Source organism: Rhipicephalus sanguineus, chromosome 6 (genome assembly GCF_013339695.2).
Source record: "Rhipicephalus sanguineus isolate Rsan-2018 chromosome 6, BIME_Rsan_1.4, whole genome shotgun sequence".
Lineage (NCBI taxonomy): Eukaryota > Metazoa > Arthropoda > Arachnida > Ixodida > Ixodidae > Rhipicephalus > Rhipicephalus sanguineus.
Window position 1 is genome coordinate 134,839,848 of NC_051181.1, and position 13,526 is coordinate 134,853,373.

General features: G+C 44.6%; 3 protein-coding genes across 3 annotated transcripts in view; 1 reads left to right on the plus strand and 2 right to left on the minus strand.

Moving 5' to 3' along the window:
- Nucleotides 1-2,472, minus strand: part of LOC119397571 (cation-independent mannose-6-phosphate receptor) — a 78,472-nt gene extending 76,000 nt beyond the window's left edge. Inside the window, 1 exon segment of the mRNA XM_049417118.1 lies at nucleotides 2,199-2,472. Coding sequence (XP_049273075.1) covers nucleotides 2,199-2,347 — 149 coding nt within the window. The 5' untranslated portion in view covers nucleotides 2,348-2,472.
- A 336-nt stretch (nucleotides 2,473-2,808) lies between these two features.
- Nucleotides 2,809-4,347, plus strand: LOC119396490 (probable 28S ribosomal protein S25, mitochondrial). The gene has a single exon (XM_037663735.2). The coding sequence runs from the start codon at nucleotides 2,932-2,934 to the stop codon at nucleotides 3,445-3,447; it is 516 nt and encodes a 171-aa protein (XP_037519663.1). The 5' UTR covers nucleotides 2,809-2,931; the 3' UTR covers nucleotides 3,448-4,347.
- Nucleotides 4,348-5,046: 699 nt separating this feature from the next.
- Nucleotides 5,047-13,526, minus strand: part of LOC119396491 (nucleolar pre-ribosomal-associated protein 1) — a 50,560-nt gene continuing 42,080 nt past the window's right edge. The window contains exons 30-35 of the mRNA XM_049417120.1: nucleotides 12,767-12,873; nucleotides 11,447-11,590; nucleotides 9,162-9,268; nucleotides 8,121-8,426; nucleotides 6,420-7,033; nucleotides 5,047-5,193 (exon numbers count right to left, since the gene is read on the minus strand). Coding sequence (XP_049273077.1) covers nucleotides 5,123-5,193; nucleotides 6,420-7,033; nucleotides 8,121-8,426; nucleotides 9,162-9,268; nucleotides 11,447-11,590; nucleotides 12,767-12,873 — 1,349 coding nt within the window. The 3' untranslated portion in view covers nucleotides 5,047-5,122. The remainder of the gene's footprint in view (nucleotides 5,194-6,419; nucleotides 7,034-8,120; nucleotides 8,427-9,161; nucleotides 9,269-11,446; nucleotides 11,591-12,766; nucleotides 12,874-13,526) is intronic.

Sequence of the window (13,526 nt, forward strand, 5' to 3'; positions counted from 1 at the left end):
AGAACGGGAAGCTTATATAGGAAAAGGCGCAGTACTGAACTAAGCAAGAGATTTAATGGTTCCGTGTATAAAATTTTTAGCGGCACGCGTTCATCAAGGCCGTATTAAAAACAAGACTTCTACATGTGGTATGACAATAGCATTTTCAACGCTTGTTCTCGGTCGAACTATAAAAAACAGTTCCGCTTTAAAGCCCTGCTTTTGCTGTTGAGACTACTAAAGATTTCTTAGTGTTCTTTTTTTCCTTACATTGGTCGTGAATTAGGGGCACCATTGACATCCGCTATTTAATAGCCAGTGCGTGTTATCAAACAAACAGAATTTGAAAAAAAAAAAAATGCTGACATCGATTCACTGCGTTACAAAGATGCAGCTTTAGGGAGGAAGGAAAATTACATGTCTGGGAGAAATTTTTTTTTTTTCGGTAAGTCAGAAATCCAGCACAACGTGCTCACACTGATATTATCACAGCCAGCAAGACAAAAAAAAAAGTTACAGTGATGAGAAGATTTGCTATTTCAGGTATACTATACCAATGCAAATGTACCTAAGAGCTGAATAACAGAGTTATATTTTAGGCTAAGACAACGGGAGTCTACTCAATGCGTCCACCTCAAGAAACCTACACAGGATAGAAATCAAACAAAATTGTTTAGCAGCTCAGTGACTGCATGGTTTCATAAAGCTCCACTGTCGAGTGAAACCAGAATGTAACAAAAACTGGATCTAGCATTTTAAATTCTTATGAAGGTTCAGAATGCTGGAGGGGTCACAATGGAATTTAGCCAGGGAAGTGTCAAGAACCTTAAGCTTTATTACAAAGGCAGAGTGGACAGGAAAATGGAAATCAAGCTGGCATTGTTCACAATGATTCACACTGTAAGCACGCCTGGAAAAAAGTGCTTGATAACAATGTAATGAACGGCACGTACAGAGGTATATGTTATGCGTTATCTGTGTACACTTCGCAACGGCATAATTGAAGTGCTATATGGTATCACTTAATAATCCTTATCGCGCGCTGGCTTGCGATATGAAACGGCTGTTGGTGAGGGGATACGGAAACCGCAAAGTGATGAAGCTGTCGTTATCAAGGCCACATGACTAAGGTCCAACAGCGTTTTCACTAGATAACGAAGGACATGGTCCGCAGTTTTTTGCCTGTGCTGCGTAGACGCGTCCCTTGACAACAGAGATAACAAAGTGACAGTACAGCGATAAGCAGCATCCAGTGCACGGAGCGAGATTAAACCGACGGCGCGCGAAAGGGGCAAAAGTGACAAAAAATATAATTGCTGGGAATGTTATTTCAAGGCGCAACTCGTGAACAACGAATTAAGTGTATCCTGCTTGAAGTTAAGTGGGCGGCACTGAACGCAAAACACGCTAATTGCATGCGTAAGCCAAAAACAATTCCCGAGCCGCCGCGAATAAAAGCAATGACATCATCCGGCCGGCACAAATCGCCACGAGTCCGGATACCGAAGCGACGACGGTGACGCGAGCATTACGAAGCGCGCCGGTGAATCGACAGAATCACAAGCTTTTTTTTTTTTTTTTTTTCCCGGCAGTTGTGCGACACAGTTCGCGAACGTTACGCCCAGCGGCAGGTGACAAAACGCCACAGGTTTCGTGTCACGCGCGAGCTTGCTGCAGACAAGTTTTGAATTCGGCATGAAATAACCGGAGCGAGGTTTTATGTCGTCGTTTAGTCATGCAGCGGGTCACACATGAGCAAGGCGCTGAAAGCGTGTTACGCGCACAGCAATAGTTCACCCTACTTTTGCAGCCGCCACGAAACGGAAACGAACTCGAAAAGGTGCGAGTTTCGCGGCGAAAAAGAAACCACGCATCCGCTTAACGCGTAAGCAACGAATTGAAGGGGGAAAAGACAATTATGCAGTGAAAGTAGACAGCATTTGAAGATAAAGGTGAAATTGTCACGCGCGGACGTTAGGCAATCGCATGACGCCGCGAATCCATTGAAACGCACGCGCTCGTGATGAGATTGCATGAGTCACGGACACACCGCCAACCCTGCTGCTTTCGAGCAGCCGTTAGCGTACACTTGCAAGCGCTAGACAAATGGGCGTGAAACCGAGAAACCTTGAGTGACCACCAGAGCAACTCGGCGGCAGCCACCTGCGAAGGTCGCACCGGGAATGAGAGAAACCACCACGTCGAGCGGTACACTTTACCTGAACATGACGGGTCCGTTCACGGCTCCAATGCTGTCCGTACAGACGTTTTGGACGTTTGCAGCTACGGCGAGCGTAGTGAAAACTGAGAGGAGAAGTCCAACGGCCGCGAACTCGCTTAAATGCATCCTTGCACTAGTTTGTAGCATTGTCAATACCTCGCTGAGTGTTCAGCTACTCACGCAAGCCATTACGTTCAAACCAGCGCACTACACACGCACATCTCAACAACTGCAAAACAACTCAACAAATTGCGCTTGCCTTCTCGATACTTTTTTTTTGCGCACCGTTTCAGACTCTGCGCCGTCTAACGGCCTAACGGGAACGGCCGTAGTATTTTTGTTTACCTTGTTCTGTTACAAATGCAGCTTTTGTGCACGTCGTGCTAAATAATCTAACCGGAACCACTTGTTTATTTTAAGCAGAATTGCGGGGAAAAAATAAATCAGTCTAATCAGATACCAAAGCCTCGGAGCATAACCTTCTGTCCAAAGTAACGTAAACACATCTCAAAGGCCATACTTCAAAACCGTTAGGCGGAGGAGTTACGTTTTGACAGCCATGCTTGGAAAAATCTGCCAATTGAAGATAAGCCAATCCGTAGTTTATCCGGTACGGCTTGCGTCGTCCATGTGTTTTATGAGAGCCGTGCTTGCGCCTGTTTCGCCTTTAGTGCGCGGATTTAGTTTTGTTAACTGTTAACTAAAGAAATATACGCCAGCATACAGGCAAGATGTCTTTCATGCGAGGGCCTGCTCCCGTTCGGAGGACTCTGCAGTATCTCGAGAAAGGTCGCCTGGTGTTCAAGGACCGAGTGAAGATCATGAGCCTGAACTTCAACACCGCCGGAAGAGCCAGAGATCGGCACGAAGGCATGCAAGATTTCGTCTTCTGGTTCCTGCCCCAGGTTCAGTACAAAAACCCCGACGTGCAGGTTGTTATATTCAAGAACAAGACGCCCACACCGTTCGCCAGGTTCTGGCTCGAAGACGGCAAAGAGGTCATCATGGACGTCGACGGGAAGAGCAAAGAAGAGATCCTAAACCAAATGCTCGTGACGCTGGGTAAGACGACAGAACAGCTACAGAAGGAAGCGCTGATGCGAGAAAAGAAAGACACGCCGGCAAACTTTGGCCGACACTACGACAAGTTCTGCATCTGCGAGGTGCCGGGACAAGTGCCCTGCCCGGGAATCGTACCCCTTCCTAAAAGCATGCGCGGGAAGTGCCGCGTTGAGCAAGAACAGTGAATGAAGAAAGAAGTGAAAGTGGTGCTGCTTGGTATAGTTTTGCGTGCGCGTGTGGAAGCAAGAAACGAAAGGTTGCGAGATTGCCGATTCGTGTGAAGTGCGTCGACGTCGTAACCTGCTGCTACTAAAACTGCTAGTGCTGTACATTTTCGAAGCTACTGTCATTACCAACGTTTATTTGTGCATGTTTTATCGGCAGTATTTCGGCATTAAATGAACATAAGCGTCTTTTCTTGTCCCTTGTAAGCTAGCTATAGAATGGAGGAATGTTTCATTCAGAGCAGGTGGAACGTCTCTAGAGGAGCTATATTTCGTGAAACAGTTGGCAATAAAGAACTTCCACATGGTGTGGTAACTGCCGCTGGAAAACTAACATAGGTTGGTGCAGCTTACCAAAAGCTGTGCTTTACAAAGTGTTATGGCTCTGGCGTGACCAAAAACGTGCTGCAAGCTAACAGTGCAAGTACAGATAGATTTAATTAGATGAAAGCACATAGTCACCTATTTGCACACAGTCACCGTAAGCCACATAAACTCACACAAGTACTCGCTATTTCCAGCCGCCATCGACTATTGGAATACACTACCCGAAAGTGCAGTTTCCTCTGCTTGAGCAGATGCATTTGTTAATGCTATTGCAAATATCAACTTTGGTGTGTAAAGTGTTCACAATCCAATGTCACACGATTTACTTGTATCTTTTTGAACTTATGAGTGCGGAAAGCAACGTTGTGTGATTAATATTTCTTTGTATTCTTGCTTATTTTCTTTTTTGAATGACCATGTACCATGTTTGCCACTTATGTATATGAAGATTCTTTCGTTACCACTCCTGCTTCGGCCCAAATGTGGCCTGCAGTATGTATAAATAAATTGCCTAATGGCAATCATTCTAACTCACAGTGGATCTATACTTACAACCCAGTTACAATTGTATTTACAGGCAGCATCAATGGTTTACAAAATGTGTATTGCATAAAACTGTCCAATGCCTAAAGGGTTCCTGCCAGCTGACAGAAAAGCCACACATTATATTAATCACATATATTAAAACAGTTGGGAACCCAAATATCACACTGTCCTCGGTCTGTGTACGTATTCCAACTTTCGCTCGGGGCTGTGTCCGGCGGTGGCGTCCGCGCTGCACTGCGCATGCGCCTACTCTCTCTCCTCTACTCTCCTACGCTCCCCCCTCTCGCGCGCCTCATTCTCTCCTGCACAACGCCGCGATGAGCGCCAGCGCATGCGCGTCCCTTCTCTCCTCTGCTACGCTCCCCCCCACTCGCGCGCCTGTCGACCGCGTGTCTTGCTCGCCCTGTGAGAATTAACGGCCAGGCTAGAGGGAACACATGACGCGCGTAGCGTTCCTCTTCGCGTTCCACGACGCTTTGAATGGATGGATGCAGCTGCTCGTGAAAAAAATTACACCATCTCCCGTCGGGAGATGGTGTAAGTTTTTCCAGGATCCCACATTTGGTAAACTTATCACTCAAATAGTGCAAAGGGGAAGGAGGATTCTTCCAAGTTTTACAAGGCTCAAGAACACTTCGATGTGCTTAAAAAAAAATCAACAGAAGTACACTTGAACAAGACTTTGACTTCAATGTATAAAAACAAGCATTTATTACATTTGATACCCATCATGCAGCAACATATAATAAAGAGTATGTACAGTTCAATCGGCCTTCGTTACTCTTAAGAGCAGTTCACTGAACAAAACAGAGGTTCCCAAGGCTCTGTCCAGCTCTGTAAAGAGAGAAAAACACAAATTTATTACAAAATGATACAACTTATAACCCTATAAGTACTGGCACCATGTTCTGTAACCCGACATACGTACTACTATAAAAAAATGTTCACTAATATATAGGCATCCAGCCGCTGCAACAAAAACTGTTTTTTGAGACTAAACAATTTTGCCTGGCAAGAACAGTGATGATTTCCCAGTTGTGCATTTTAATATAGGCACAGTAGAGGCAAAAGCTGTTTGCGAAAAAAGTATTGAAGTTTCACTGTCTCGTCTCGCTGGCTGAAGACATTCAGGTGAACTTTTTTGTCCACACACGATGGAAAAGCAACTCCACTACATCTTTGGGTCTTCACACTCTACACCTCATCTATAAGACTGTTAAAAGCTTTTACTACTACTAATATATGCTTTTACTGATAAACACGTTAATGGAGCGAGTAGTTCAGGGCGCCGCTGAAACAGCATGACAAAAGTTATTCGTAGTACCAAAGACTCAGCGCGAATCTGGAAACTATATGACCAGAAGTTTCTAGGTGTTCATACATTTGCATTGACTGCAAAGACAAGTGCCATGGCATGCGCACACTGGGAGCCTAGACATAGCACATCGTGCTCTTGTTTTTCATTTTTAGACATTCTCTGGCACTGAGCAGTCTCCTACAGCATGTGTGCAGGCCTAAGCAGCCGCACTCCCAAACAGGCTTGTGTATGAATAATGAAGTGCTTCTGGTGCTGTACTAAAGGTGCTTCATTTCTTGTCTATGAATACAGCTGTACACAGTGCCTATCAGTATGGCAATCTGGATATTACTTTTGCCTCACTCTCAAAGTCTTCAGGGTTTTCCAATCGAATCATCGTATTTACAACTGCAGGATCAGTCAAACACGGTACCATATCGCCACAATAGAGATATTAGCGACAAAGTCTTAATATTTTTCACATTAAGATACCTGACAGTACAATGGTAGTACTACAGTGCTTATATGGGCTGGTTGGTGCACATCCATAGAAAACGAGAAACAGCGCGAACCATAGGACAACAGGACATCCTTGTTGGTTGGTTGTAAGTTGGTTGTAAAGTATGTCTCTGCCCTGTGGTTCGCGCTGTTTTTCGCATTCTAAGGTAACGATAGTCCCCACAAGTTGCCATTCTTTTAGCTGCACATTGATTACACCGTGCAACGATAATGAACATGTGAATTTTCACCAAGCTGTACTTACCAGGCAAAGAAGCATCCACCCTAAGCAACACCATCTGCTTCCTGTACAAGTCACACTGTGCCTTGGCCAACACCTTTGCAGCTTTGCTGAACAACAAGTCCGCGATTTGCAGAACAACAGAGGTCACAATAGGTCTATCGTCCCCACTGGCCACAATTTCACCCAGTGACCAGTGAACTCTGGCCAGAAGCCTTTCCAGGCAATGTCCTCCTTGAAAGTTCACCAGTTCGATGGCACGATCGGGCCCACCCGAACCTTCCAACCAATGGAGCACCCATGCGAGCAAGTCCTCGTTGAAGTTGATGCTTTCCGCACCATGTTGCAGCGAAAAGTCCAGAGCCTCGAGCCATTCCAGGGGCTGCGTCGTGTCGTCTGGCTGCCAGTGATGACACACGCTGGCGATGGCCTGGCTCGACTGCTGATAGTTGTCTGCACTGTTCACGGCTGCAAGCTGTCTCCAGTGGTTCAACAGCTCAAGCACAATGTCTCTGTTGGGCAGGCAACAGTTCTGTGCAGCCTTGCTTTTTCCACTGGCCTCTCGAGAACGCACAAAGCACAGCATGTCGCTGAGTTGCTCGGTGAACTTGGTGAACGCGTCTAGACTATGGCAGTCCCTGTAGGAAAAAAAAAAAGAGAGAAAAGGCTGAGCGCCACTTCACATTCGCCTAAGCCTAACTGCTCTCTCTAAGCTATCATTACGGCACATTTCCCATTTTTGTGACCACAATTTCACATACATTGTACCCAAATCCAGGTGTGCACAGTTAAGTTTGGTAGGGATGGGCGAATAGTAAATTTGAGGTTCGAAGCGAATCCGAAGCGAATAGTGATTTGGTCGAATAATTTCGAATCGAATAGTTCGAATAGTACTCACTACATATTATTAAGAAAAATTAGCATTTTCGTCATGACCCTTGCACAATATTTTTTAAGAATTGGAACTACGTATGAGTGAATGTAACTTTTTTGGTTTGAAATGAAGTGGAAGAAACCTTAAATAGTACAAAAATTTGAATAGCAGTAGGGTGCAAGTTATAAGTAGTACAATGCGCTACAATTTAAAAATTACTAGACTTAGCGCATATAAGCCCATATAACACTTTTAAACTTAAAAAAAAATATATATATATGTACATTTAACCTTGAAGCATGGCTTCACGGCAGTGCACATTTCCCCTGGATGGGTTGTTTCACGGCACAGCAACCAAACGCTGCAGTGAAACCACCTTTAAAGGGAGTTATGTGCTGTGAAATATATACATATATTCGTTCATTTCGAATACTTCGAAATTTCGAATAATCTAAATTCGTATCGAAGCGAATTCGAATACTTTAATATTCGTTCGAATATTCAAAATGCCCGAATATTCGCCCATCCTTAAAGTATGGTTATACTGATAACAATCAGCCAAAGCATACGCTCTTTCTGGCTGCTAAACACGAGCCACACTGCATTAGAAGATAAAGGAATGTTCGAGCTGGCAACACATGGAGGTTCTGCCTGTGGAAACCCAAATCTTAAATTTTCCTATCCAATAATTTCCTTCCAATAAACAAGCACAAAAGTGCAAGTAAGCCGTCACCTTTTACGAAACGAGTGTAAAAAAGTATAACATAACAGTAAAGCACCATTCTGTGTTTGAATTCTCCTGCACACAGATAATGATTTAGCACTGCCAAGTTAGATGTTGCAGGACTTACATGATGTACTTCCTAGTGCTGAACAGCATCAAGAGGAACTCGTAGGGAAAGTACTCGTAGTAGCGGAGACTCTCGCGCTTTGCGCGGATCATTGCGGCCTCGTCCTCCTCCTTCGGAGCACTTTCTTCTTCCTTGTCCTCGTCGGCGCTTTCCTCTGATGCTTCTTCATCTTTAGACACGCTGCTCTGTTTCCTGGTTTTAGCGGCCTTCAAGTCCTTGACTCTCACGGTTTTAACAAAGCTGGACTTCCATACGTGATGGACTGCTTCGAACAACAGCTCGCAAATGTCTTTCTCTTCACTATTCCTGAAAAGCAACAAATTAATTATGTACCACCTTTGGAGGAACACTGCAAGTGAAGTTAAATCAAAGATATAGTATTTATACATGTCAGCAAAATTCAAGCTACATATTGACCACTCTTATGAAGAAAATGCCTAAGTGTTTGTCATGACTTGTTTGTCACTTTCTTAGCTAAGTGAGAAAACGACAAAGATGAGAGAGGACCGAAGCCGCATTTCCGGGAATGTACATCATGCTGACGTACATCATCACAGCAATGATTTCCCAAGAGAGTAGCCAATAACTATAGCATAAAAAGAGAAAGCACACTGCACTTCAGAAACATACGTGCGGCTTTAATCATTTGAGAAGAAACCCCATTTTTGCCACTTCTATGCTTTCAGTGTTACTGTTGGGTCCTCTGCATGAAACCTTCCCACTTCGTCAAAAGAACAGCAGAGCACAAACTAACAGTCACTCAAAAATTAGCTCGGGCTGTTTTTTCTGATCTAAAGTGCAACCAATTTAGAAAAGTGCTGATTTCAAGTTCAGTGCCCGAACCAGAACAGATCTTTGTTTCAACTGTGAAGCTTTTTGTAAAATCCACAGCAGTTCCCTTTGCAGTTTAAAGCCTACCACTAGGTGGATGGCAATTCTTACCCTAAACCCAACGTGGCTGCCCTAGCATAACACTCGGACTTACAACGTGAGCACAGCAGGAGAACGGGAAGTGTGGCAAGGTCCACTGATAAGACTTACCTCTCCAATGCTGCTGGCAACCACATCATAAGTCCCTGCTCTCTGCAGAGAATACGAGCAGCCTTGGGAATCTTGGCAGCAGCGATCAGTAGCTTCAGGATAAGCTCCTTCAAAAGAAATAAAACAGTGAAAGAAGTTGAGACATGCAGGGACGAATCGTTTACATACTGCGACTGTGTTATGGTGCAGTGGTCTTGAATGTGTGTCAGCACACACTGTATAAGGCTGTATTAAGAATGTAACTAAGCGGCATAACTCTTTCCCACCAACTACAACACCGAAGTCGGGAAATATAACCCTTCAAAGTAATTGAATGAATGAATGAATTAATTAATAATAATTAATTAATTAATGAAGCTTTAATTCCCATTGAGCAATGCATATAACAATGCTCAAATCTCTGCAAAGACAGTTTACATTTGCACAACTACCACACAGCTACACGTACCACCTCTTTATGTATAGCTGCGAATCAAGCACAACGTTAAAGGGATACTGAACAAAATTTTCGCCGCCGAGAAAAATGACTCAATTGAAAGATTGGGTGCTGAAATTTGTTGAAACAACCTTCATTTCAGCCAGAGACTAGCAGAAAATAATGAATTTAATGCATTTTTCACAAATTGGCGCGTCTAGCGGCCGCGCCGCGAACTAGAGAGGAAGTGACGCGAAACTCCGCGGATAGTGACTCGCCAACCGTGCTCGCTGCAAAATCGCTTACCAATCGACATCGCAAGCCGCCACCCGCTGCCGCGCGTCTCTCTCAAAACGTGTTTTCACGGTCGGGAAGGTGTTCTCCGTGCGTGTTCTCAACCGGCAGCCAACGACGCCATTGCCGCGCTCTCGGCCGTATATTTGTTTTCTCAGGCGGAGCTTGCGCCCACGTCTACGAATTTGCCGTCTGTGTTGTATGCTGCTACGTAATGTGAACGGTGAAGCACATGACACAACGCAGAATGCCTCAACGCTGTTCTGCGCTAGGGTGTGCCCTGTCATACCTTTCCAACAGAGCCAAAGCTTCGAAGGATATGGATTCGCGCTGCGCGCCCATCGCAGCCAACGTAGGTGCCTTCAAAGCGTGACTTTTTGTGCTCCGAACACTTCGAGGATAGTGACCATGAGTTACTGTGTAAATTGCTGGTCCCGGCTGCCGACCCACGTTGGGCTACGGCGGCTCGTCTGGCTCGTCGTCCTTGCTGTCGCTTGACACAGCAGAACGGTCACACGCATATGGTCGTATTTGGCGCATCCGTTTTGGAGGCCTGTCGAACTCGGAGTCGCAATGACCGCTCGTGGAACCACTGTCACTCGCACCTTGCATCTTTGCGCTCTCGCGACACGCAAGATAGTTGTAGCGGTTTTTGAGGAATAAGCGCTATTTTGTTTCCTATGTGGGGAAAAGAGGACAAGGCTCAGCGCCACACCAGCCATCCTCGGTTCTTGAGAGGAGAGGTGGAGAAAGGGAAGTGGCAGGGCAGGAGAGAGCGTGCCGGTTGTCCCCCTCTTGCTGGAGCACTCGACGTCACGTCCGCCGACAAGCGCAGTGGCATGCAGCCGCCGCGCTCTCACAATCCACTAAAAATACGGCCAACTGCTCGAAATTACGTGAAATAAACGCTGCGTACAGGAACAGTCGTGTCATCCGAGTCGAATGTAAGTGTTTTCGTAGCTTTTTCAAATTTTTGTTCAGTATCCCTTTAAGGTACAAGTACCAAGCTGCCAGGCATACTTTTTTCTTCTATTCATTCCCACTCACAGCTTCTGAATGAAACCACTTTCCCACCTCGTTCACCAGCAATCCTGATCATTCATCTTTTTAAGCTTCCTTGTCATTACATAATATATATATGTAACATAATATATATATGTATGTAACAAACATTACATAATATATAATATGTAAGGCACTCCTCTCTGTAACATGATTAGGCACTGATAGTATTTTAAATTAATTAAGTGTTTCTTCTTACATCAAAAGTGTAGATTGATGATGTTCCCAACAATCTTGCCTAAGTACAAAGGAGTAAGCAAATGCCTTCCTTTTTCGCGTCTGCTGCAACCCCTTTTTCCCTTTCTATTATACTGTTACCGTATCCCTCACTACTGGAGTGTTAACAATCTTTTCTCATCATGCAACGCACAGCAGAAGTCATAATCAAACATATTGTCACACGGACTCATCAGAGCAGTGGCAAAATGTGCTCATTAGAAAAAGCAAGCATGGTAGTTATCATACCTACAAGCAGCTAATGGTCTTACGATGCCATTCTAGCAAACATACTCACCTTTGTGTTCTTCGGGCAAAGTGGTGACATGAAGAAAGTGAGCAGGATATTGAAGATGTAACGCTTTTTAGAAATGTGGAAGTCCAGGCCACAACGCATGTAGTCCACCATCACTTCAAGGTGCCAATTCCTTTTCATGTAGTGCTGCGGAATGCATAAGAATGCACACTGTAATGCTCTACTCTATATGGGACATGAAGTGGCACATCCATAACACACTCATAACATGTAAAACATGACAAATGTTCACTTCGTGGCAATGCTTTAATGTTGAGAGCACGCATGTACAAGTAACACACCTATGCTTTGGCGCCGCATCTTAAAAGGGCCCTGCAACACTTTCCAAGTAACCATCGAATGGCTTCATTAAAGGAGTTTATTGCCTCAAGAATCAACCGTCGCAAAAATTTTTAGAATCCGTCAAGCACGAGTGGAGCTACAGAGATTTGTCGCACACTGTAATTGCTTTCTCCTCTCGTCCCGACGAGCGCGTTGGAAGCTAAGCAGGGAGGGATGGCACGGGGGAAAAAAGTTATGTCACAGGCGCGTCATGACCATTAGAACTTTTATATTTCTTCAATCACGCAGCTTACTTTCAGTGTGATTGCGCGGGCGCGGGCATGTGGTGGCCTCTCACAGCGGCCTCAGTAACTATGCAGCTCACGATGCTCAAATCAGCCAATGGCTGTGAATTTGGGTATTGGCACGGTCATTTGCGTACATGGCATCATTTGTAGAAAGAAGAGGGAACGATTTCTAGCTGACTTTAAAGATTAATTGTAAATTCCAGGCCACATGCTGCGCCATAATGTTTGGCTCTCGTGTTCTCAGGAGCATCGACTACCAATCGGCAGCATTTTCTGACCATGCTGAAAAACTGTTTCAGGGCCCTTATTATCTTATGGATGTGCTGAGCAATGTCGCAATGCCAAATCGAGTTTCAAGAGAGAAAAACAGGGAAAGAAGCAAAGACTGAATATGAAAAATTGTTTTTTGAGCTTTGCTATACGTTGGCAATAAGAATTTTAGTTCCTATATGTGGATTTCATCATAATTTCAGGATAGCTGTAATGCCAGATGCAAGTCTATGCAGGGGAGGCATATAAGCAGAAAAATATGATACTCCACCACTGGGAGCTGGGCCTACAATAATGCGCAACAGCCAACATAATTATATTGCTTCTGCATTGGCTGTTAGACACAGCTATCCTACAGGTCCATTAAAGAAAGCCTGCGTGCAGTTTTTAGTGAACCACTACAGCTGCAAAAAAGTTATGATCAATAAGCGAAAAAGTACCATAAGCAAAATGCAGCTTTTACCTCTAATCTGTAGTTGTAGAACATCTTGTAGAAGTCAGGCATGTTCTCTATGTCCAGCACTGGCTTTGCGAGCAAGAAGTCTGCAACTGCGTTGAACATGAAGTGCCCTGAAAGAAATAAAAGAAAAAGCAAGGAGCTGATAAGAAACCAAGGTAGTTTCACAAACAATGCAAGTTCTAGTTCCGCTAAGGTTAATTTGCCAACCATCCTATTATATAGTATTAGTAGGCTATCAGTGAAGTGTTGAAAGCTATATTTTTAAGTGGTACGTATCTCATTTGTGCAACACGGCTTAAAGGGGTCCTGAAGCACCCTCTGTACATGAAAAAACACGTACAGTGGAAAGCAGATGCTCCTGTGAACACCTCACTTAAATCTTGCAGTTGTGCATGGCAAGGAGAGTTCACAAGAGAGGCGCGTAGCTGCCACTTTCTCAAGTTCCCTCTATTCATACAAAGGCCCATTTTCACTCTCTTTGGAGCTGCCAGTGGCTTCTGTATGGCGTCATACAGCAGCCACTGGCAGCTCCAAAGCTACGAAGCCGTTTGAAGCTCTTCTTGAAAACCCTTCTTGAAAACCCAAGCTCTTCTTGAAAACCCAAGTACCTGCCCATGGCATTAACTTCTGTGAACTGAAAAAGAATTGAAATTTTGTTTGGTTAGTTTTGTTATGGTGTTTAATGTCCCAAAGTGACTCAGGCTATGAGAGACGCCACATTGAAAGCCTCTGGATAATTTCAGCAACTTGGGGTTCTTTAACG